The 26,894-nt window shown below is 34.6% G+C and overlaps 2 protein-coding genes and 2 pseudogenes across 3 annotated transcripts; 3 read left to right on the top strand and 1 right to left on the bottom strand.

Annotated features, from left to right (window-relative positions):
- Positions 1 to 368: 368 nt before the first annotated feature.
- LOC148927187 (protein SRC2-like) lies at positions 369 to 1,526 on the bottom strand. Its single transcript, XM_089069767.1, has one exon. The coding sequence runs from the start codon at positions 1,460 to 1,462 to the stop codon at positions 500 to 502; it is 963 nt and encodes a 320-aa protein (XP_088925893.1). The 5' UTR covers positions 1,463 to 1,526; the 3' UTR covers positions 369 to 499.
- A 7,000-nt stretch (positions 1,527 to 8,526) lies between these two features.
- Positions 8,527 to 9,810, top strand: LOC125199442 (polygalacturonase-like). Its single transcript, XM_089056513.1, has 2 exons — positions 8,527 to 8,646; positions 8,725 to 9,810. The coding sequence occupies exons 1-2, from the start codon at positions 8,527 to 8,529 to the stop codon at positions 9,808 to 9,810; spliced, it is 1,206 nt and encodes a 401-aa protein (XP_088912639.1).
- Positions 9,811 to 11,307: 1,497 nt separating this feature from the next.
- LOC125192546 (mitochondrial thiamine diphosphate carrier 2-like) lies at positions 11,308 to 14,616 on the top strand (annotated as a pseudogene). Its single transcript, XR_016137664.1, has 8 exons — positions 11,308 to 11,453; positions 11,589 to 11,736; positions 11,848 to 11,952; positions 13,061 to 13,141; positions 13,365 to 13,492; positions 13,720 to 13,872; positions 14,019 to 14,162; positions 14,325 to 14,616. The product of XR_016137664.1 is annotated as a mitochondrial thiamine diphosphate carrier 2-like (transcript).
- A 10,463-nt stretch (positions 14,617 to 25,079) lies between these two features.
- Positions 25,080 to 25,848, top strand: LOC125197202 (nuclear transcription factor Y subunit B-4 pseudogene; annotated as a pseudogene).
- Positions 25,849 to 26,894: the final 1,046 nt, after the last annotated feature.

Raw genomic sequence — 26,894 nt, 5'->3', positions numbered from 1 at the left:
GTTGTGTTATTTTTAAAAATAAAATATGTTATGGTCGTCATTTCGTTTTCATCAACAAGTGAGACGAAGTTATCAAGGATTACTAAGACCTATCAAATTCCAACATTTTCACCTAGAAACCCCAATTTCTAATTTGACAAGTCTCTTGGGTGTGGAGTTGAATATGATTGATAGTTAATCAAGTTTTGATTATAATAGCTTAACGAAGACCTATAATACGTGCCAAATCTGCTGCTCCATCTATTGGAATTAGTCTGTGGACCAACAACTCAACAACTTGCAAAATTAACGTGTCCCTGTAACGTGAATAATCTACTCAAATAATGAATGATTATACATCAAAAAGCACAAAGATAATTAATCGAATATACCCGAATCAAACATTATTGGTCCATGATATTGAAAAGAGAAACAAAAATCTTAATTCACAATATACATTAATTAGAAAGTAAAAAAAATTCAACAAACAACATAAAATTCAACGATATTAAATAAAAGATCAGAAATCAAAACCTCCGTCAAATCCGCCGTCAAAATCAGCCGCGTCGGAAATCGCATCTCCGATCAACATCCCGCCGATAGCCCCGCCGAGAAGCCCTGCCCCCAATCCCAACCCAAACTTATTCTTCTTCTTCGGCTGCTGCGCCGCCACCGGCGGGTATCCGTAGCCCTGCTGCGGCGGATACCCGTAACCCGGAGGCGGCGGCGGCGGATATCCGTACCCCGGAGGCGGCGGCGGCGGATAACCGTACCCAGCCGGCGGTGCAGGCGGATATCCTCCCGGCTTATGAGCATCGCCGACCACCGGATATCCTGCCGGCGGCGGATAATGTCCACCTCCCTCAGCCACCGCAGGATACGCCGGCTGCGGCGGCGGATATTGCCCACTTCCCTCCGGCGCCGGGTAAGCCGCCGGCGGTGGATAGTGGCCGCCTCCCTCAACCACCGGATAGCCCGCCGGCGGAGGGTAAACTCCGGCAGGTGGATAACCGGAGCTAGTTCCGGCAGGATAGCCGGTAAAATCGGTTTTAGCGGCGGCGGCGGAGGCGATTTTGTCGCTGAATTTGCAGGAGAAAGTGAGCTGGCCCTTGGGTTTGCCGCTGGGCTTGCGGACTTGGTAGCTGAGGAATTTCTTGGCGTCGGCGGAATCGAGGAGCTCCTTGATGGGGACGCTGACCTCGCCGACGTCCTTGTCGCCGAGGGCGCGCTCGCAGACGAGCTTGAAGTCGAGGGTGAGGCGGTTGGACTGCAGGGCGGCCTCGTCCACGGTGAAATTCATGGTGAAGTTCCAGGTGGGGTTGGCGTCGCCGTCGTGGTCGACCGGCGACTTGGTCTTCTGCTTGGAGGACTTGTCGCCGCCGGAGATGGAAACGACGACGTAGACGTTCATCTTGGAGATGAGATTCACCTTGTTCAAGTCTTTCCCCGATTGAAGCGTGATTTCCAGAGTTCGATGCTCCATTTTTGAGATCCCAATGAAATGAAACGGATTTAGAGAGAGAGAGAGAGAACGCGGAGATAGCAATAAAGAGATGGAGCTATGATAATTATATCGTGTTGGCGTAACGTGTTTCTTCAAGTCAACGTTGACACGGTATAGTAATTATCTGGCGCCTCCCACGATTATCGATAATTACAAATTTTATTTTATGGATATCTCTGCTAATTAATTTTAGTTATTTCCAGGCAGGCCACTCTTGCAACTTTCTAATATACTTTTCGATATTTTATTCAATGCTAGTTCTGTAATTTTCATTTGGTTATTATGCTAGAATTTAACTCGTTATATGTACACTGGAAGTAATTCACAATGTGTTGCAATTCTGCTCGGATTCAGCTAATTACGCAAATCCCAACATAGAAAACAATACGCTCAACCACCGGAAACTTAATAACAAACTCAAGTGACATTTTGACCGGATTAGTCAATTTTGATTACTGTAGCTAATTATATACTCCCTCCGATCAATAGTAGTACAGTCATTTTGTCATTTTGATAAGTTTCATAATATTGAAATCATTTTCCTCTTTAGTAAAATTCAACACATTTCTTCTCACTTACTTTACTCTCTTTTTCTTTATTTCCTCTTCATTCTCTCTACCTTTTTCATTTTCTACTTTATTCTTCATTTACTTAACTCACTTAATACAGTTTTTCTTAAATCTCATGCCGAAAAGAAACGCCTCCACTACTATGGAATGGAGGAAGTATTTTTTTTATTTATGAAATATTAGTAATGGAAAAATAATTAGAAAATAATTTAATTAGCAAAATAATTAAAAAAATAATTAGGTGACTAATAATCCCTCTGATCAGTAAAAAATTTGCTATCCACGGTTGACCCTTAGAAGTTCACGAAATTGTCAAAAAAAGGACCAGACAACGATTTTATTTGTTATGATCCTGATTTTCAAAAAGTAAATTTTTGGACCAACATCAAATTTTAGTCATATATTTAAGACCAAAATTGACTTTTGCTCTAGATTGAATACGAATTTAATAGTATTCATTTTTTGATAAATAGAAAAATGCTCAAGCCATCTGAAGGGCGAGCATTGGGACACAGTTAACAACAAAACCCCAACAAAGCTAACAACAAAAGAAAAGCCAAAACAACAACATCAAGGCTCTCAAAGCCAAAAATAGACACTAACCCGAAACAAAAGGTCTACCTGCCATCGCAGACCCACAAGCATACCTTATTGTGTGTTTCGTGCACTCATCCAGCTCTGAATCTCATCCAAGCTATCCATCACCAGACCCGCGCAAAGGGGAAGTCCGGGCACCAATGAAGGGATTTTGAAAGAGGAAAAGTAAAAAGGTTGTATTGCATAACTAATTTGTAAGATATTAGGGGTATTCAGCTGAAGTTTATGAAACTTGCAAAATCATGAATTTATATGAAACGTCAATAGCCGCGATAATTTCTACCCAACAGAATTCAGTAGGTAAATTCAAATTTCATAATACTACTACAAACTTTTTAAGTATTTTTTTTTAATTTATCTCCAATCAGCATCAGAGTCCCGCAGTCCAACAATGGCGAAATGAGGTAGTTAAAACAGAACACCATCAAAGATTGCAGCCTCTTTACTGTCTATTGAGGCCTTTGTTGTGTCCAATTTCGACTCCGCTTACTCCTGCCCCCTAAAGTGCAAATAGCTTCTTCTCATGCTCATTTTTTGCTGCTTCACGAGCTTGAAATCGTGACATCTTTTTGATTGGTAATAAAATTAATTAATACTAGTATTTTTATTTAATTTATACAGTACATTATGTTCTGCAAAATTTGGGATATTTGATATTGTTCATTTATATGTTCTTATTGTGATGTATTCTTTTTGTATGAAAACATTTAGAAAAACCATCTAAATCCAAAAAGTCTAAATATATATATTGTTGTATGGGTGGAAATATTCAAATAATGTCTACACCCCATAATTTCATGTATAGTTTGGTATTTTTTAAAGATTTTAAAGATGTTCACTATTTAAATATATTCATATATGGAGTATAATTTTTAACTTTGTGGTGGTCCTTATATTTTCTTATGCTAAACCGTACTTTATGCTTATACACACATATAAAGAGAAGTTTTGAGAAAATAACTATTAGTACTACGTATGATTTTACTTTTTAAAAAATTGGGATAGTGAAAGCTTTTTAATAGTACTTATTTAGTTTGTAATGATAATGGAAAGGGTAGGGATGTTAATCGGGCTAATCTGTTCGGGTTCGGGCCAACACATTCGGGTTGTGAATTTTTCGTGTCATAAATTTCGACCCTAACCCTAATCCGCCGGGTTTCGGGCTAACCCATCGGGCTATTCGGGCCTAAAAACTTTCAAATATAATCTCTTGTATAAAAAATTTCCTCTATAAAATGATGTTAAATTTTTGATATTTTTTTCTTCTTAGTTTTAGAATCAAATATAATCTTCAAATTTTCATAGTTTTCTTGAAAGAAGCCTTTCATCTCGATCGACTACAACATAAACAAAATAAATCAAAATTAAATCAGTCAGTCTGAATTAAAGCTTGTGTTCGTGTCATTATTTTGAGATTGTTCATAATTAATTCTTTATGAATATTAAAAATCATATTTTACATAAATCATTATTTAATGATAAATATATTGAAATTTTGATGGGTTAGTTCTTAATTTTGTCTTGATTGGCTTTTATGGTGGTAAGACAATAGTGACAGATGATGGAATGAGGGAATAATGAGTTGAGGTGGAATTTAAAAGTTGATAGTGTGAGATCGAGTGAAAAAGTGTAGAATAAAGATTAAAGAAGACTATTGATTGTGTCATGTGAAATTCAAAAAAAAAAAAAAAAACTCTAAAACTTAATACTTATTAATTAAAAGTTGCAACTCGTCGGGCTGACCCGCAATCCGTTCGGGCTAACCTGTTTAACCCGTCAACCCATTCAGGCTAACCGATTTAGCCCATTTTATATTCGGGTTACAAAATTACAACCGTAATCCACTAATTTTACCGGATATTCAGGCCGATCACGGATTCCGGGTTGGATTGACGTCCCTAGAAAAGTGGAAGTAAAAATATTTTTGAATAGTAATTTATTTGTCTAAAACTCTGTGATATCAATTCAGTTCACATTCAAATATTTAAGTGTTAATATGTGTTACTATTGAAAAAATACATTGTTTCGTCCTCAATGGTCCAAACATTTAAGCCATCTAGTCATTATATTTGAATTTATTTAAGTAGAATATTCATTCGGTGATAGAGATGCCCACGGTTTCGAAACCGGCGGTTACGGTTCGGAACCGCCGGTTCCGGTTTTAGAAATTGTTGAACCGGAACCGAACCGCGATGATGTTTTACGGTTACGGTTCCGGTTCTAAAACCGGCGGTTAAGGTTACGATTCGGTTTTTCACGGTTCCGAACCACCGGTTTTCGGTGGTTTTTTGGCGGTTTCGGCTCGGTTTCACGGTTTTCCGGCAATTTTTCGCGGTTCCGGTCTAGAACCGTCCGAACCGGCGGTTCCGGCACGGTTTCGGTTTCGAAATTTTGGAACCCGAATCGAACCACGGTCCCAAAAGTGACGGTTTCGGTTCGATTTAAATCTCACGGTTTCGGTTCGGAACCGGAACCGACGGTTACGGTTCGGCGGTTAACCACCCGAACCGAAAACCTTGGGCATCTCTATTCGGTGATTCTCATAATTTTACCACAAACGGTATATTAGAATGATTGCATAATTTAAAATATAACCCCACCACATTTTTTTTTATCTTCTTTTTGGATACAATAAATATTTCTATTCCCTTCCCACACCCAATCTTGGCCCGAGCGTACATGTAAGTTATCCGAATACCCGATGCGGGTACATGCACCCAACACTCGCAAATATCTACATTGACCTTGAAAGATAATTCAACATATATATATCAATTTTCTAAAATAAAACTGATTACAAACATGTACTAACACCTTAGAAATTTGCTCTAGAATAATACATTGGTCTTGATTGGTTAATCGGCGAATTAGGGCTTTTGACGATTAGAAACTGATATAAAAAAAAAAAAACTAATTAATGAAAATGATAATTTTAAATATATAAAGTATGGTGAGAATTAAGAATAAAAATTAGGCTGTACTATATTAATTAGAAATAGAAAAAGGAAGTAGAAATGATATCAGAAATTAAAGATATCATTAAGAGATTTTAATTGGTTCATTCAGAATTGTAAAGTAACTAAACTATAAAAAATTAAGTTATATGATTAGAATATGATAAATTTAATCTAGAAATAAAATATGATCGGAAAAATAAATGAAAAGAATTTTCATTAGGATATAGTATAAAGTTTTTAAATTAGGATTTCGCCAAATATTTTAAAAAAACTAAATTAATTAAAATAAATCCTGATAAACATGAAAGAGTAAATTATCATTAAAATAAAAAATTACAAATATAATTGTAGTGAAACTAAATAGAAAATTATAATCTAATAGATGTTGATATAATTCACATGAATCTAAATTATCAGTATTTCTTAGTCCAGTAGTGCGCTTAAATGATGAAGAAATGAGCACATTGAATAAGCTGATTCCAATTGACCAATTACAAACTCATTCAACCATCCAAATATTGGAAATACTCTTTATAGTTTCAACAATTATGTAACGTAGACCAATTACAAACATGTTCAGCCTTCCAAATTTTGAACATGTTCTCTATTATAAATTCGTGAAGAAATGAGCACATTGAGCTAAGACTTGTTAAAACTTACTACTAGAGTATATAAATTAGAAGAGTACCACGTACATAGTCAAACTTTTTTTAGCATTTTACATTAAAAATCGATTTACAAACATTAATTGATTTAAAATAAATTTCACACTTATCAATTTGCAAAACTTCGAAATTTTTTTTAAAATTTTAACTTAATTATTTGTTTATTTAAGAAAAAAAATTATTTTCTTACTAAATATTGTATAATTAATTCGAATCAAGATTGAAATCATGTTACGATTTGACATAAAATTTCTATATAACTTCTTTCTTATTGCTACATATAATACCATAAGTAACAAAATTAATTTTCAATATAAATCCAATTAAATTTAAAAGTTTAAGAATATTATGTATGGGGGTGTGTTATATTGCTAACTATTTAAGTTGCTAACTCTGTTAACTCATCAGTGCAGCGTGTTAAAAATGTCAGCACGGTGATATTAAAATGTCAACACATAATATCAACACATTATATTGAAGTTCAACAAAATCATGTGCTGACATTTTAATGTCATCGTATTGACATTTTTAATACATTGCGTTGATAAGTTAATAAGTTAGCAACTTAAGAAAGTTAGCACTTGATCACACCCCATTATGTACATGTATAAATGTGCACCGTTAGAGTTTTGCGGGTAACGGGTATACCCGCTACCCGCGCGGGTATACCTGTTAATCCCAATAATACGGCTATCAGTAGTACTAGCCATATATCATCTTTTAATACTCCATCCGTTCTATATTAATAGAGACGATTCAAATAGTTAAATAATAATAGATATACACACTCATTTTTAAAAAATTAAAAATAAATAGTTAAAATGGAGAAAAAGTATAGTAAGAGAGATTATAATGTAGAGAAGTGTATTTATATTTTCATTTTTTACAAAATGAGTGAAGAAAATGAAACGCCTCTATTAAGGCGGAACATAGTACTTTATATAATCTAAGAGTTCTTTTGAAACATTATCATATTCCAACTAACATACAATTGAAAACTCACCGGAACTAGCTATAGAGTGTTCTCTCACTTTTATTCTCAATTTATTCAAAGTTTACCATCGATATTAATAAAGTAAATTAGGGAACATTGACGGCTATTATGTTTTTCAAATATTTTATTAGGATTTCGGATCGGGTACGGGTACCCGCAATAATGTGGAGTACAGGATACCCGACACGGATATCGGGTAATCCTGGTATGTCGCGGGGCGGGTATTGGGACAATAAATTTGGCTAAAATGGAGTACGGGTACCCGACTTTCTGGGTGCGGGTATCCGCGGATAACCCGTTTCGCCACCCTAGTCTCAATACTTATTTTTTTGAGTGAATATGTATTTGATCTTCTGTTGCTTTTTTTCTGCTGGAGGTCTGGATCCTTGTATAAATCAGATACCCATTTTATATCCCTTCAAATCCCTACTATATCAAAGTCCACATCTTGCTCGTAGAATTGTTAGAAACTCCACAATCTCGTAAAATTAAGAATACAAATTTGTAGTACTATATAATTAGAAATAGGAAAAAGGATAGAAATGACATCAGAAAATAAAGATATCATTAAGACAGTTTATTAGTTAGTTAAGAATTGTAAAGTAAATAAACTAAAAAATTAAGTTATATGATTAGAATATGATAAATTTAGTTCTAGAAATAATATATCGTCGGAAAAATAAATTAAAATTTAAAAAGATTTAAATTAGGATATAGTATTTATAAGTTTGTAAATAATTAGGATTTCGCCATACATTTTAAAGCTAAAAACTAGAGTAATTAAAATAAATCCTAATAAATACTATGAAAGAGTAAAGTTTCATTAAATAAAATATTACAAATATAATGGTAGTGAAATTAAATAGAAAATTATAATTTAATGGAGGTTGATGTAGAGAGATAATAGTATGGCCGAACGGCAAATTGATCACATGAAACTAACTATTAATTACTAGTATTTCCTAGTATTTATCTAATGCTAAACAACGAAGAAATGTCAATATTGAGTTAATAAGATTCCAACTCTTATATAAAGTTGACCAATTACATACACGTTCAACTATCCAAATATTGGAAATACTCTTCATAGTTCCAACAATTATGTAACGTAGACCAATTACAAACATGTTCAGCCTTCCAAATTTTGAACATATTCTCTATTATAAATTCGTGAGGAAAATACTGTGATATCAAAAGCAACAAAAAAGAGATATAGATACACCAAAGAAACCCAAAGAAAAAGAAAATTCATCCATTCATCATGAATAAAAATATAATATTACTGGTATTCATAGTTTTGCAGTTACTATTGAAGGCGAATTCCCTAGCGGTGTTCGACATCACAAAATATGGAGCGAAGCCAGGTGCAGACATTAGCGAGGTAATTAATTGAGTAGAATTTGATTAAACTTGATAATATAAATAATTATTATTCCTAAATATAAATATAAATATGTAGGCATTGATTAAAGCATGGAATAATGCAATCACATCAACAACGGCAAGCCAAATCCTGATCCCAGCAGGTGATTGGACACTGAGCCAAGTTCGCATGCTCGGGCCAAACAAGGCCCCCATCAACCTAGAGATCAAAGGCAACCTCAAAGCCTACTCGGACCCGACCAAACTCCCCGTGAAGACCAAGGAATGGGTGACGATCAACTACGTCAACTTCCTGACCATCTCTGGCGGCGGTGTACTCGATGGGCAGGGCCAACAAGCCTGGAACTGCAAGATAAACAAGAACTGTCCAAAGCGTCCCATCAACTTGAGCTTGAACTTTATCAACAACTCCATCATCCAAGACATCACCACCAAGGACAGCAAGTACTTCCACGTCAACTGCATCTCTAGTCGCAACGTCACCTTCAAGCACATCACAATCTCCGCCCCCGAGGATAGCCCTAACACCGACGGCATCCACATTGCCCGAGGCAACCACATAAGGGTTATCGACTCTGCCATCCAAACCGGTGACGACTGCATCTCCATGGGGGATGACCTTAGTGATGTGCTCATCAAGAACGTGAAATGCGGGCCAGGGCATGGCATTAGCATCGGCAGTTTAGGAAGGAACATGCAGGAGAAAGACGTGAAAAGGATAACTGTGGAGGGGTGCACCTTCATCAACACCGACAATGGAGTAAGAATTAAGACTTGGCCCTCTGCCCCGGCCACGCTCACCATCTCCGACCTTCGGTTCATCAACCTCACCATGGTCAATGTCAAAAACCCGGTCATATTTGACCAGCAGTACTGCCCATGGAACCTTTGCTCCTTGGATAAGCCTTCCTTGATCAAGATTAGCAACGTCGAGATTATGAACATCAAGGGAACCACCGCCACCTCAGAGGGGCTTATCTTCTCTTGTAGCAAAGCAAAGCCTTGCGACAACATCAGGATCGGGGCTATTGATCTCAAATACATTGGAAAAACACCCGCAACCATCACCACCAGATGTGAAAACATTAAGCCCATCTTGTCTACCAAGCAGAATCTCCCCGTGTGCTCGGACTCTCTTGCTTCCAAGCCACCACTTAAATAGTTCTTCTCATTTCTCTTTTACTTATTTTCTCATCTTTAATTTGTAAGAAAATGAAAACTTGCTATAGTTTTTTGTGATAGAGAACATCCCACCCTCTAATTTAATTAATATTATTAAGGGTTTTTGGCTTTTTAAACCAAAACCTTTCCCGGAATTCCGATTTTTCCCATGAACTACGAGATTTGTTTTTAAAACCACGAACTTTCATTTTGTTAGGATTTTCCCCTGGCGGGTCAACGACGAAACCCGGATTGTCTACATGTCAATTTTAATCCTATTTGTTACTAAATTGATTACTTGGATCCTATTTGGCACAATAATACATACAATCCCAATTATTACATAACAAATGACAACTTTTGAATAAACAAAACACAACTTTAACATTTTGAATTATGCTATTCGGGTCGGAAATGTGCTATTCGGGTCGGATTGGTAAAATCCTAACGAAATGAAAGTTCATGGTTTTAAAAACAAATCTCATAGTTCATGAGAAAAACCGAAATTCGGGGAAAGGTTTTGGTTTTAAAAGCCAAAAACCCTATTATTAAATTACTAATATTACCAATTTCTATTGCAAGGGTGTTCCGCCCGCAGAATCCATCTCCGGATTTGATTTTTGTTTTAAATTTGTTCCTATTTTTTGCACTATGAATACCTCACTTCTCGTCTCACTTCATCACCCCTTTTTTCAGTTTATTTCTCGTTATACTTTTTCTGCATTTGATATCATGCATGTTTTAATATTGTATTTTTAAAACTTAGAAGAGTACCACGTGCATATAAATTAGAGTATAAATTAGACTTGTTAAAACTTACTACTAGAGTATATAAATTAGAAGAATACCACGTGCATAATCAAACTTTTTTGTAACATTTTACATTAAAAATCGATTTACAAACATTAATTGATTTAAAATAAATTTTATACTAATCATTTTGCAAAACTTCGAAAAAAAATTGAAATTTTAACTTAATTAGTATTTGTTTATTTAAGAAAAAAACATTTGTTACTAAATATTGTATAATTAATTCGAATCAAGATTGAAATCATGTTACGATTTGACATAAAATTTCTATATAACTTCTTTCTCATTGCTACATATAATACCATAAATAACAAAATTAATTTTTAATATAAATTCAATTAAATTTAAAAGTTTAAGAATATTATGTATGTGGGTGTGTTATATTGCTAACTATCTAAGCTGCTAACTCTGTTAACTCATCAGTGCAGCGTGTTAAAAATGTCAGCACGGTGATATTAAAATGTCAACATATTATATTGAAGTTCAACAAAATATGTATTGACAATTTAATATCACCGTGTTAATATTTTTTATATATTACGTTGATAAGTTAACGATTGATTACACTCCATTAATTTATCAGATTCATTATGTCCAATGTTTTGGTTTTCCAATTTTTTAAGGTCGGTTTTAAATTTTTAATACTCACTTTTTTTTAATGAATCTGTATTTGAACATATTACTCCTACTGTTGCTTTGTCTGTGTGTGTGAATTATGAATGGAGTAGAGAAAGTGGAGTAGGAGATCTTTTCCGCATTTATATCCCTTCAAATCCCTACTGTATCAAAGTCCATATATTGCTCGTAGAATTGTTAGAAACTCCACAATCTTGGGTAAAAGTTTCATTTTTTTTTCAATTTCCCTTGGTTTTCAATTGTTGTAGGTAACTATCAGGTGAAAGTCAACAACTTGCAGCATATCAATGTATTTTGTGGAGTTTATTTTGGGAATTGGGACTTTTTTTGCAGGTTTTTAAAGCGTGATTGCTGAAGGAGGGGAATGGAGGAACCGGGGCAGCTGAAAAGGGCTTTGATTGATGCATCTGCTGGCGCTATTTCGGGTGGGATTTCAAGAACTGTCATTTCGCCCCTCGACGTGATCAAAATCCGATTTCAGGTTCATTTTCTAGTTCAATTGTTTGGAAAAGTTGAATTTTTGAAGAATTATGGTCTAACTTCCTGCATCGTCCTTACTTAATAATCTGCCTATCTTTCTACTTGTGTTTAGCTTTTGGTGATGAATTTCTCATTTACTGCGGGCGGGTTCAATTGGAACCAACCACGCAACGGGCTTTGCTTCGGAGAGATGCATTTAGTCAATCAAAATATACTGGTATGCTGCAAGCAACAAAGGACATTTTTAGGGAGGAAGGCTGTCAAAATATGCATAAGGAAACAAATAAATCACCCAAATCAGTGCAGCCGTAATTGATTTAATTGATATTTCTTAGAATTAGAATTATCTTGTTTCCATATGTACATACTATCTCTCCCTATATAAAAAGGAGCTGTAAATCATTCTAATCATCCGAAAATAATACAACACTCTTGTCTATTCCTTTAGCTTCAATATGTTTAGCCATCTAATCCTGGCCTCTCTCGATAACCATCTTCAAGAAAGGCTTGCCGGTATTGGTTACCTATGAAGTATAGAATCTATAGGCTTTGTTTACATGTGATAAGGCTTAAGAGCATGTGGATCCACATTCCTTTTTTGGCGAGGGGTCGAGTTTCATGTGACATTCTCCTTGTTATGCTTGGTACTTCTTTCTTACATGCTCATTATTTATTTGGAAATTATGTGCTAGAATAAGTCCTTCCCATTTCCACCAAATAATGTGCTTGTTCATGGTGGTGAGTGTTTTTCTATTGGGGGTTAAGACTAGGAATTGACTGCAGGATAAGGAAAAAGTATGACATCAAAGTAGGGCTTGTTAATTCCAAAACTTGTGTGAGCATATGGGAATTGAATCCTATAGATTTTACTAGTGAACTTGGAGAGAAAGGGGAATGAGTCGTCATCTTTCTTGTCGTTTTGGTATCTAGCAAGGATAAAAAGAAGGCAAAGAGGTGAATGACAAAAAAATTCTAACAAGAGGAGTATGGAACAAAACTGAAAGAACATTCACAAAAGAAAATTACGGTGGAATAAATATTATACTGTGGCATTCAGTTAGTTAAGTGTTCTTCTCTTCTTGGCATGTTGGGTTCCAGAAAGAATAGGTTGTGTCTAGGGAGAAAGAGGTTCACGTAATCTGATAAATTTGTTTTCGGCAATACGACTTTAGAAAGGCCTATCTGCCCTTTTCATTTATCTGCATTGATCCAATGGTAGATGTGTTGTTTGAATTTCTCGTCATGACATTTTGTGACTCTGTAGCTGACTCCATCTTCCTTTTGTCCTTGCATATTCATTTTGTTTTTGGTTATTTTCCTAACAGGGTTTTTGGAGGGGTAATGTCCCAGCCTTGCTTATGGTTCTGCACAATTTAAGTCAGTTGTTTCTGGTTCATCCAAGTCAGGTCTGATTTTTGCTGCACCTATTCAGCATTTTTTTATGCATATCAGATTGTTAGACCTAGTATATTATGCTTTCGTCTTTCTTTATGATGACGAGATAGAAATATACTGTTAAAAACTGTTGTGAACTTGTGATGATGAATTCCTGTGCAATGTTGACCCACTTGCCATGCGTTTTCTTTTATGTTTTTGATGATGCCTCGCTCTCGTGTTTTCTTTATGCAGAAGACCATATCAATATAAGTCCGTATCTTTCGTATGTTAGTGGGGCATTAGCGGGATGTGCAGCGACTGTTGGATCCTACCCATTTGACCTTATAAGAACCCTTTTAGCTTCACAAGGGGAACCAAAGGTATTTTGGAATACACTTTCAAGTCATGACAGTTTTTGCCAATTGGGGTGGTTGAGAGAACTACTTTATTTAGGAACAAACTTTGGAACACAGCTTTTAAAAATCTTTGTTCATGTTTGAATCTACTAAGCTAGTCTCCTAGTTAGTTTTGCATATTGTATTCCTGTATCATTCGATGCATAGAAATTATGCTGATGTTTTACCTAATGGTGCTATATTTCAACCAGGTGTATCCTAATATGAGTGCTGCATTCTCTGATATACTTAAAAAACGTGGCTTTCGAGGGCTTTATGCTGGACTGACACCAACACTGATTGAGATAGTTCCTTATGCTGGATTGCAGTTTGGGACATATGATACTTTCAAACATTGGACTATGGTGATCTACTATGATCTCACCCCCTCCCTTTCACACACACTCATGCTCTACTGAATGTATCTGGAGTTTACTGGTGTAAATTTGTTATTTAAAAAATTAAGTATTTTGTTAGGAGTCCAATTTGATTTGATTTCTTGGTTATCTAGGTATGGAACCGGTACAGATCTGGTTATGATTTGGAAGCCGATGATACTCTCTCAAGCTTCCAGCTTTTCCTATGTGGATTGGCTGCCGGCACTTGCGCTAAAGCTGTATGCCATCCACTTGATGTGGTTAAGAAGAGGTTTCAGGTAAATTTCTGGCTTCAACTATTGATTATTCATTTTATTTTTCAATGTTCCTACAACAAACCAAGCGGCTCTAGTCTAAGGAATTTTGACCGTGTTCTTGCGTAAGACATGCTCATCTTAGGAAATTTCACCTCCTCACTAGAACCGTGATTTCACTTGTAGGTTGAAGGGCTGCAACGTGATCCAAGATATGGAGCTCGAGTGGAGCATCATGCTTATAGAAACATGTATGATGCACTACGCCAAATTTTGCATAAAGAGGGTTGGGTCGGTCTGTACAAAGGCATCACCCCGCCAATTGTAAAAGCTGCACCCGCAGGTGCTGTAACCTTCGTTGCTTATGAATTCACGTCGGATTGGTTGGACTCCCTTTTGAGATTATATGTTTTAATGAGATTCTATTACTCGTGCATTTTATAGTAGCAGAGTTTAATGGTAATGTTTTTGCTGCTGATGATTCTTGGAGATGTTATAAAAATGTTGCCTTTGCTTACTAGATAAAAAACATTGGTTAAGTAACTATAATGTTATTATTATATCAAAATATGCAGTATTCTAAAATAAAAAAATTCGGAAAACAATGTACATGAGAATCCCAAAGTTAGGTTGCAAATCAGAAGAGAACAAATTCATTTACAAACCTTAGTATACTATCAACTTACTAACATAATCTATTATATTTGAAATTTGTATATTACACTCAAGTGATGAACAACTAATGTCACTGCGATGGTTGAACTTGAAACTTGATCTTGTGCACGAATGCCGCGTTAGCATCAGGACGAGGAGCTTCTTGATCCACGGCCGCATGCCATTATGACTGCATTTGTTTCCTAGAATTGCGCCTTATCTCGACCGATTGTTGCTGCAGACTGGAAGTTTTTTAGTGTCTCAATAGTCCATTGTGGGCCGAGCTCGAGCAGGCCAGGCTCTCTAGCAACCTTGCTCAACACACTACTCACACATGCAAAATACTGATCACCAGCTTTCGTCATTTTCCTCCTAGCAAATCTCTTCACTCCAGGCTTAAGGAAAACCAGGCTTGAACTAGAACTAGAGCTAGCAGCGTGTCTGAGGCTAGCGCTCTTGACTTCCTCCGAATGCCAACCACGTGCTAGCAAACGCGGCCAGACTGCCTCCCAGAACAGATCATTCAATAAGGACTTGCTAAGGCAGCAATCTTTGCTCAACAACTTAGAAATTTCATCTGTTGTAAGTGAGACATACAAATCCTCTAATGGCAGCCCCCTCTTAGCCCTTTTAGGGGAACCTTGATGCTTACTCCCGAATGATTTTGATTTCTAGAAAAACAACCAAAATGAGGACACAACACATTCAATCAAGAAAAACACGATAAAAACATGAGCTATATAGACGTACCTCCAAGAGAGCCTGACTTCGTTTCTTCCCAGCTTTACGCTCGTCTTTTGGGTTTACCTTTCCAGACGGATCATATATATTCTCCACAGAAGCCATCTGCCATCACACAAGTAAAGATGCATCACTTCGAATGCTTGAACGTTAATAAACGCCAACTCAATCAATGCAACATAGAATTCATAGCTTAGGTCACAAAACCGAACAAGAAAAGTGATGGATTTTGCAACGAATGGTGAAAAACGCCTTCAAAATTGCACCCGTGCCTCTCACTAGCAAACAAAACAGACTTGTTCTGATTCAACAATATAAACAAAGTGAAAAACAAACCCTAACGTACCAACCAAAAATAGGGTTTAGGAAGATAAATTTTAGTAATTGAAATTGATAAAAATTCTAACTATAGACCAATCCGGTTCCACTCCTACTATGATTCGGCAACAAGAAATATTTTCTCTAGCATATATAAATAACCAACTTCGTATGAAACAAACATAAATTTCAAGCTAATCAACTTAGAAAAGAGAAATAAAAAAAAAATCGATTCAATTAAACAAATAAGTTATGACAAAACCTAAATCATGACAACACAAAGAGGTCACTTAAAATCGCAGAAATTTATATTTTGGTGATGCTCCAAAATTAAGTAAAGGAACGAAAACGCTAAGAAAAAAAAATGACAAATTAATGAATAGAATATGTAAAAGTTTTATGTTATGCATGTGCATATACAACATGTAAAGAGGGAAGAAACTGTGGTTTACCTTGAGAAGTAGATGTGCAGAATTGAATCGAAGAGAGAAAGAGATTTATTGAGTTTATGTGAATGCAAGATCAAATAACAAAGGAGTAGCAATTTATAGAGCGAGCAACAACCCGCGCGCGGTTAGGAGTCGTTATTTCTTTAATTTTATATAGGTATTTCTGGATAATAATTATTATAGGAAAAATAATAGTAGTTGTAGATTAGTTCAATTTCATGAAGTCGTTATTATCTATAGGTCTTTTATGGAAAGAACTATAATTGAAAACATACGACTTTATTAGTTTTATTCCAAATTTCCAATCGAGTGAAGTCGTAAATTTCTTTTATCTATATCTCTTTTTCTGCAACAATTATATTATATGAAAAAATTACTCGATCAATTCCAATAAAAGTGATGTATATATTTTCTAGAGTGAACTAAATAAATGGTACCTGATCTTTTACTTCCGCATATAAATGGTACTTGATCTTTATTTTATATCGTTTTTGGTATCTCATGACAAAAATAACCCTAGGTACCAAACATGTGTTTTTTTGTTATGGAGGATATTTTTGGAAATTTCAATTAAATAGAACCAAATATGTGATTTTTTTTCTTCCTTTCTTATTTCAATTTTTTCTTCTTTAGTTTATGATAATAACTTTTTTCTTCATTTTCTTCTTTCTTTTTAGTATTTTATCTTCCTTTCTTCTTTCTTTTTTTCCTTAGTTTATGTTTCCTCTTTTTTCCTTTCTCTTCTTTTTCTCCTTTCTTTTTAGTGTTTTATACATACATCTAATTGCATTCACAATATAAATCAATAACAAAACACCTAATTAAATGAATTATTTAAAGTAATTAAATCAATTGAATATTTTTAATTAAATTATCTATACTCATTTTAGGGTTGAAACACCTAACTGAAAATATTCAACTCTTTATCATTATGAATATAATTCACAATTTTAGATTTTGATTAAGGCTATTGATTAGTTATTAATTTAATATAAAATAATAATTATTATTATTTATTAATTACTGTTAGTTTTTACTATTATAATAATAATATTATTATAATAATTAAATATAATTATAACTATAATTATGATTAAATATATTTAAATTAAATTAAAAAATAAATTAATTATTAATTTATAACATCAAAATAATAATAATAATATTAATTAATAATAATAAGTATAAAGAGTGAGAAGAATGAGAGAATGTATTATAATATCACTTTTGGTGAGTACTAGTTTTGTCAATGCTCAAACTACCCTTTATGATATAAATGGAAAAATGAATTTGTTTAGAGGGTATTTTGGGGTGAAAATTGCATCAGGTACCAAAAATGTGATTAATAAGTATAAAAAACAATATAAAATAAAGATCAGGTACCATTTATGTACGAAAGTGAAAGATCAGGTACCGTTTACGTAGTTCACTCTATTTTCTACATCTCTTCAAGCCCGTGTGTTTTATTTCTAACGTTTTTTAGATTTCACAACACAATAATCATCCAGTTAAAGACTAATCTCACGTGCAAAAATAACTCCTAACATATTTTTTGATTTATATACTGCGTGTCTGCGTCATACATTAATTACTTCAAGTCCAAGAAAAAAATTCTAGAAAAGCAATACATCCCAAGTTCTTGACCACAATAATATTTTCTAGGTATAAATCAATATGACAAAAGCAATCCATCCCATGTTCTTCAATTATCAGAAAAATATACTTAGTGCATTTCTCTGTAATATTTCCATTCTTTTACCTGCATATTAAGTATTAACTAATTATGCATTGACAAGTGTTGGTGTAGTGGTGTACTTTGATCGATCAAGACTTTCAAGAGTTGAATACTCGAAAGAATTACACATTATATCTGAAAACAAAATTGAAAGAAGAGTAAAAACTATGCTAGCAAAGAACTAACACGCTTGATATATATTGATTAAGAGATCTAAAAGAAACAACCACCTGCTTAAAGTTAATAAACTGGGCCACTTAATTCCATGAAATTTTTCATTGATTTATTATATTGTGCTATATCATGTTTGTGATATCATCTATGAGTTATAATTTGAACTAATTGACATTCTTTAGAGCATCCACAGTAAGAATAGGCCAGCCATAGGCCAGCTACTTTCTCTTCCTGCTACGTCAGCAACATTAAAAATCCACCAGCCACGTCAGCATTTACTCAAATAGGCTAGCTATAGGCCAGCCGCAATAAAAATAATTCAAAAATAACTACATTTACGGAATTAAATTTACGATTAAATTACGGAATTAAATTTACGAGACATATACGGGAAAATCCATTCATTTCATTAAAAAAAGGTACATAGATAAAAAAAAATACATGATTTTTTTGAAAAAAAAATGGGCTTCCACACACGAGCACCGCCAATCTCTACTCCTCGTCGTCGCCGCCGCCGCCGTCCTCGCCACCGCCACCCGAGGTATCTGAGCCCGCGTTCCCACCCCTTCCGACACTCCTCCCCGCTGTAGTCCTTCCCGTGCGGGCAGTTCCTCCTGTAGGTTGCTCTAATCTTCACCCACATGTTGACGACCCGCTGGTTGTTCGCAACCAGCGGATCGTCGCAGACCGACAACCACGCCTTGGCCACGCCGGCGTACTCATCCTCCGTCCACTTCCTCCGCGTGGGAGTGTCGTGATCAGCGGGCTGCGACGACTCGCCGACCACCTTGCCCTTCCCCTTGGCCTTTTTCTTCTTCGGCGCGGCCCGACCCGCTGGAACGGGAGTGTCCGGCTCCCCGAGATTGATCCCCATCTCATGCAATGACAAAAGGTCATCGCCAGTGAACTGCGTCTCCACTTGGTCGACGTGTGAGACGAAGCCGTCAAAAAATCAAGAGAGGGACGATAGACCGTGTCCCCCCTCCCCCCCGACCCCTGCATCCCTCCCTGCCATACCGGCATCATCCCCATCATCTGCTGCTGCCCACCGCTGGCCTGCACCCCGCCCGGCATCCCCCCCTGCATCCCCCCTGCGCTCCAGCCATCATCCCCATCAACTGTTGCCAAGGGACGTTAAACCCTGGGCCCATCTGCCCGCCCATCTGGCCCCATCCAGATCCCACGGATACCGTGGGAGTCTAAGATCCGCTCGTCGCCGGGTTGGACTCGTTGTTGTTGTCCATCGCTTGATATTGCTCTTGTATAGAAAGTTAGAGAGAGAGAAAACTCGTTAAAACAAGTGGTGCGAATGAACATGAAACTAAAATCGCGTATATATAGGTTTTCAAAAAATTAAAAAAAAAATAAACGAAAATTGGCGCTGGCCGATCGGCACGCCACAATGGCGGCCAGCGCATCGGCCAGCCCTAGCCGATTTTCTCGCCGATTCTCAGTTGGCCAATTGTAATAGTTCGGCTAGCCGACCAGCTAACGACGAGAATCGGCTAATCGCTATTGTGAATACTCTTAAAGGACCACAATAACTTAGTTGGCACGACGTTTTCTCTTCAACCTATTAATCGAAAATTCAAGTTATCAAGTCTATGAATAGTATACTCCATATAAGAGATCTGACAAGTGGATTTACTAAAACTATAATTTTATTAATAAGAAACAACTGCTTTTGGTATAGTGCCTTTAGAAAATAAACAATGCTTTTTCACCTCTTAAATGTTTGATGAGCGATCCATTGGGCTTATACATTATAAAATTGTAAAGCCTTCTTATGGGCCAACCGAGTTGAATAGCATCTTTTCTCTCTTCTATCTCATTAAATGCGACATTCGAATACTAATATTTACTAAAAATATCACCAACTTAATAACGGCTAGATACATCGCATGTTAATGAAGGCATTGATTGGTATGGCGAAATTGATTTTATATTGGAGCAAACTTCTCCATGATTGGTCAAGCCCTAGTCATGAACAGCTCCACGATCCAATTATTATAAATAAAGTTAAAATAATCACTAATAGTACAAAATAAGGGCGTTGAAATGGAATCTTCTCAAAATAAGGGCTGTGCGGGCCATAGAATATTCCTATGACTTCTCTTGCATTGGCTGTAATTTAATAATTTCAAGCAATTGTTTCCCTTTCAAACCCTGTTTTCCCTCATATAATAAAAATCCATTTTTTATTTTAGAAAATGTAGTGATGAATCAGACAAAAGAGGACTGCCAAGGAATCACCAACATGAACCAAATATAATGTGGGTGCACTTAAAAAGAGGAACTACTACTTTATTGCACCAACATGACATCTGTTTGATATCAACTTGTTGATTGTTTTTTTTTTCTCTTTTTTACTATTGATACTAATTTTACACAGTAATATGTATTTATGAGAAGTATCAAATGAATCTTTCTTAGTGAAATATAAATTGATCAGTATTATTCATCAAAACTCCCCCTTAGTCCTAATTACTAGTAATGAACTGGTTTAGTATTTACTTTATTGTGAACATGGCATCTGTCATTGATCAAGTTTTGTATGTATATATTCTTTAATTTAATTGAGTAGTTATATAGGAGTATAATAATTTTATAGACAAGAAGTCATTGAGATGCATAAGTATGTCCTTTCCTTTGTTCTGGTTTGGTTGAATATCCATAAACCCCGCGACCTTGGAACATGCGAATGCATTCATTCAAAACAAACTAAATTAATTTATATTTATTTAATTTGTCCACTTGCAAACTAACAAATACGAATTCTTAATCATCATCACCATGAGTCCATGACTTAGATAATCATCATACAAAATAAATTCGATTACATCTGTGCGATTGAAGTATGCGTCCGCAAAGTTTCTAATTAATTCTCTCATTTAATTTTTTGGCCATATTGATTTACGTACTTGGGATTTAAGGTAACTTTCTCTTCGATATAAATATGATTTAATGTATAAAAAAATTGAATAAAAAATTTATTTTAATTCAATACGTGAATTGATATATGCTAAAATTATTTTCATGAAATGAATAAAAGAAATAATCAGTAGGATGTTAGAAGCGTAAAGTGTATAGGGAGTATAGTGCTCCCCTTAGTCTATATCATTAAATCTTCGTATGACTATCATTAAAATAAGATGCATTGCAGAGTACATACTCATGAAACCCAAAAAAATATACACTCTATAAAATGCAGTATCTTTATAATTAATGATGCTACGTATACACAGTAAATGTATATTAATAATACAACAATGTATTTTTGGAATATAATCATGATCACACAAATATCAATTATTCAATTGCGGGAGAATATACTTCTAGTTCGATCTAATCCTGTACCTATACATTTAATATATACTAGTACAGTAGTAGTACTTCTTTTAAATTTAGAATCAACGTCGTCATATTCTTCAATTTTGAACTCTTGGATGATTGTGGATTTTTAAAATTTAAACAAAGTGATATCAAAATCATGTCCATATAGACGCATCATGCATAAATTTATTGATATGAATGTACAAATACATATAATTGTGGAAGCATGCCTAAGTCCAAAATAACACTAAGTTTATCTTAATACTCATACTATGTTTATCTTAATAGTAGTCCTATAACTATACTATACTATGTCCAAAATAACTACACTATTTTTTTGGGGAAGTGGGTGATTAGGACAAACTGTCAGAATCCAAATTTTCTACGGTTATGAAGATGACAGAATTATTACCAAAAGCAAGTGGGATTAATTTGACCCAAAAATGTGCATCAATAAGATGCAAGAAAATCCATATCAAGAAAATATGTAAAATGTTTTCTTCTTAGCAGTTTTTTGTGTTTACATTTTGTGCCGTTTTTTGCATTTTTAGTTCATTATCTATTTATCTTCAGTGTCTATTTATCTTGAGTATTTTGAATAAAAATAAAAATAAAAATTGGTCATTTAAGAAACTAACTAGAGTTAAAATTCCATGACAAAATCATATGGATTTGCATGTTTTCATATATATAATATAATTCAGATATTTATTTATTAATTATCAGTATCCTACAGATTTAATGCTAAATGACCAATTAATAGTTTAGGATATGACTATGCTTTTCTCTTTTGATTAGGCATATCAGTAATGGAACATACACATATGATCATTTATAATAAATAATTTGTCATATTGGAACACATCGTTTTGCAACTACATTACTAAAGGTACAAGAATCTCCAGATGTATTTTGTCCAAGGTTAATTATATTCTAGAGAATCATCTAGTTTTATTTTACACGTCATTGTGGATTCGAACCCGAGAATACGTTTTGACCTTATGAATTAATCACTCTACTACTTGGTCAATTCACAAACAAATAAATACTCTAGTTTTTATAATTGTGCACGGAACGTGTGGAAATAGACCTGTTATGTCGTAGGCAAAAATTTACATTACCGTGTTATTTTTCCTAGCTCTCAAAAAAGTTGAGCTCAATTATTACTACATGATTTCACGCTATTAACTAAAGTTGACTTTTTAGTGTTTTCTGTCTTTTTGCCATTTTTTCCAAAATGTTTTATTGAGATTCGCTTCTAAATTCAACTTGCATTCGTTCTTTGAGGAGTTTCTTATGTATAGCTTTTCACTAGTACTATTAAAAAAAATGATTTTTTTATATTAAACATAATGTCATTATAAAACTTTTTTAAATTATACTTTAATTTTTAATTTTTAATTTTTGACTAAATATGGAGTAAGTACTATTTATCCTCATCCAAAATACATATTTATCCAACATAATAAAATAAGGAGATATCTTAAATAAGATATCAAACTAAATCAAACTAAGTTATATCTCAACATATTTATAAAAAAAAAATTACGTACAATGTATAAAGTTAGTAAAATTAAGGTATATCACTTCGTATTATTTATATTTGTAGACATTATGATGTACCCATAACTACATGGAAGTATACCTTATGTGTACAACATTCGTGAGTATCAAGCTTGTCTAATGTACGTTTTGCGTTGTTTGTCTGTTTTATTTCTTTGGTTTGATTCTAATACATAAAAAAATATCATTAATATTTTGAATTTTACAGTTTTCATAAAGATCAAAATTTGATTGGTTTGTTTTCTCTATAACTTCAAATAAAAATATAAAATCGTGCCAAGGCTATAAAGTCAAATATATTCTTTGGGAGGATGGATTCTTACCTGGCGAAATATTTAGCAAGCACTAAACATACTTTAACACTGAGATAAAGATTATTAGTACTTGCATGTCAGCTCCCATTTGCAGCCAAAAGTGCCACAATTTATGGCTCTTAAGTTTAGCAAAATGTCGCATCAATATATATATATATATATATATATATATATATATAGAGTTGTGATCAATGTCGAACCAATTTTAAAGACCGAACTAGAGACCAAATCTGGGCCATTAGATCTAGTTTTTTTGATGAGATGTGCTGCTATGAAAATTTTTCCGGCTTCATTACAAGCCCATTTTACTTCATTGTATAAGTTTATTACTTCATTCTGTACGTAATACCTTGAAACTACAATATGTTTTTACTTGCTTCCAGTAGGTTTTGAAATGATCCAACATATGCTTCATTCAAATTCATTGACGTGGGTTTTTGCTTGATTAACATTTAAAAATGCAATTTATTCAAGTGAGTTTATTACTTCATTCAGAAACATTATTACTTCATTAAATAAGATTTTTACTTCATTCCGGTAGGACTTCAAATGCTTCTACACATACTTCATTTCAATAATTTATTACATTATTCCATGTGATTATTAAACCATATTAGCGTTATGGCTGTGGTGATAGATATTGTAGAGAGAAAGAACGGCACGCGACGGCGAAACCACATTTACGTACCGGAATGAAGTAAAAACCTACTGGAATGAAGTAAAAACCTACTAGAATGAAGTAATATATTCTGGAACGAAGTTAAATCTTCGTAGCATATTAGTGTGACTTATTTACCTTCGGATGAATTAAAATAGGCTCGTGATGAAGGCGAAAATAATTTATAAATTTATGTATCTTATCCATAAAAAACTAGATCTAAAAGCCCTAATTTGGTATGGTTCGGTAGTTCGGTCTTTAAGAGTGGATTTGTGGATAATGGGACTCTATATATATATATATATATATATATATATATATATATATATATATATATATATATATTTATTTATTTAGGGGTGCGTTAGGCTCCTTTGCATCCTAAGTGTCCTATTTCCTTCTTAATCTCAGTCCTTGGATCCTTGAATTGGATGGTTGTGATCAATGCATTATTAGTCTATAATGTTGCATTATTAGCCGTTGTGCATTATTAGAATGAAAATGTGCATTATTGCTTAAATTGGACTCGTGAATCCGGTCACATAATCTGAATATATATTGTTTAAATATTTATGTCTCTAAAGATTTCTACCAATTAAATTAGTGTTTTACCAGTCCTTGTCAAGTTTATTTTGCAATAGCTAAAAGCTAATTGTAATATTGAGAAAATTCAATAAAGTAAAATATTTTACTACTATAAGCTAACCCTAGCTCCTTTTAATATGGTGTTGCTGAGTTGCTCTGACCTGATTAGCTTATATGTTTCGAAACAAGTAACACATTTAATTAATTAGTTATTTTATGGAATGGATGAATTTTGTAGTTTAATATTTTATGTCGCTGGCCAAGTATCGTCACACGCCATAAGTTACCATCTAGGAAGGACACATGAAATATGACATAGAATATCTACAATCTACATACATATATAGTACTACTATATAAACAAACACACAACACACACTATATCTATAGTTTGACCAAGAGATTAAAGACATTAAACACAAAAAAAAAAAAAAAAAAAAATCTCCCTCAAGATGTCTGCCTCAAACAACAACAACAACGACGACAACGCATTCGAGTCGTCAAAGGCCGTGTTCTCGATAAGCATGGCGGAGAGCAGCTCCTCGTCAACGAGCGAGCAGGAGAGGCTGCTGCCGATCGCGAACGTGGGGAGGATCATGAAGCAGATCCTGCCGCCCAACGCCAAGATCTCCAAGGAGGCCAAGGAGACGATGCAGGAATGCGTCTCCGAGTTCATCGGATTCGTCACCGGCGAGGCGTCCGAGAAGTGCCGCAAGGAGCGCCGCAAGACGGTCAACGGGGACGACGTCTGCTGGGCGATGACCGCCCTGGGCTTCGACGACTACGCGCCGCCGCTCAAGAGGTATTTGGAGAGGTATAGAGAGATTGAAGTCGATAGGGCTAATCAGAATCGGGCTGCTAATACTGGAGAAAATGACGATAATAATTTGTTATTTGATAAACCGCAGAGGGATTCTGCAGGTTGAAACCAAATTATATTGTTTTTTTTTCGGATTTTTGGAGTTCAATTTGATGGTTTTTTGAGTAATTAGGGTTCTTCATCAGCTGTGAGTTTTGTTGCCTTGGGTTTTGAATGTAGTTCTTGAACATATATGCAAAAATAGAGAGGATTTATTTTTTATTTTTTGGGGATTTTTATTTTTTATTTTTATAAAGTAGTGATGTATGTGTACAATCTGAGCTTATTGCCAACGACTGCTTCTAAAGAAGAAGTATTGAAATTTAAGATTATAGTACTACTTAATCTGATAGTTTGGTGTAGAGTTGGCCAATAAGGATTATATTCATCATTCATGAGTAGTTGATTTGGGGTGGTAAGCACAAATGAAAAATTCCTCCAACTATGGGTTCATGTAATAATTAAAGGATTTCTATATATATGATTAGAAATTAGACGAGTTTTTCTTTTTATAATCCAATTTGCAGGAAAACTACTCTTTGTTCGGTTATTCTATGCAATAGTTCACTGAAGCTTATCACTCGCTGTCTTCTAATGTAAATTAACACATAATATACCTGATCTTGATTTGACGACAAAGCTCATTCATCCATTATATGAATCTTGTTATGATATGATCATAAACTTGAGAGGGTTGTTGCTTTTGTTGTCAATAGACGTTTAATCAAATTTAATTTTGATTACATATAAAGTAAATTGGAAGTGAGATTGTAGGGAAGTAAATTGGAAGTGATATTGTATAGGGACTAGATTGTTGATGATTCACTAAATATTGAAACCTCTTTGTGTTTATTACAGAGAGATGAACAATCTCTCCTAACAACATGCCAGTAATTATACGGCTATAAGTCCAATACACATGCAAGATATAAAGAACCCTAGGCTACACTTGACTCTTGACCGACGCAAGCCCAAGTTATCCAATTGTATCACTTACACACTAAGTAGAGGAGTTAGTAGAACAAAGAAAGCAGATCTTTATAGATCTGTACAAGAAAGAACAAACAACCACAAGCGAATATGCAAATTGTATGGTGGCTCAGGTTGCACAGCAAGTGCACCGACCAAGCAACCCCTCCTTTTAACTGAAAATATACAACAACTTGACATTTTGTTAATTTTGTTGTCAATAGTTGTACATTTAATCAAATTTAATTTTGACTACGCAAAGTAATTTGGAAGTGAGATTGTAGGGATCAAAACGTCGAGAATTCACTAATTACTGAGACCTCTTTATGTTTATTACGGAGAGATAAACAATTTCTCCAAACAACAAACTCGTTACACGGCTTTATCCAATACACAAGCAAGAT

The sequence above is a fragment of the Salvia hispanica genome, chromosome 4, assembly GCF_029641045.1.
Source record: "Salvia hispanica isolate PSC_SH4W2 chromosome 4, Shi_PSC_v1, whole genome shotgun sequence".
In the NCBI taxonomy this organism is placed as follows: domain Eukaryota; kingdom Viridiplantae; phylum Streptophyta; class Magnoliopsida; order Lamiales; family Lamiaceae; genus Salvia; species Salvia hispanica.
This window is presented reverse-complemented; position numbering and strand designations above follow the sequence as displayed.

What these genes read in the sequence shown, in the direction of transcription:
- LOC148927187 (XM_089069767.1), bottom strand. Translation starts at nt 1,462, where the DNA reads ATGGAGCATCGAACTCTGGAAATCACGCTTCAATCGGGGAAAGACTTG.
- LOC125199442 (XM_089056513.1), top strand. Translation starts at nt 8,527, where the DNA reads ATGAATAAAAATATAATATTACTGGTATTCATAGTTTTGCAGTTACTA. An exon ending in CAGGTGCAGACATTAGCGAG is followed by an intron (nt 8,647 to 8,724) that starts GTAATTAATTGA and finishes ATAAATATGTAG; the next exon opens with GCATTGATTAAAGCATGGAA.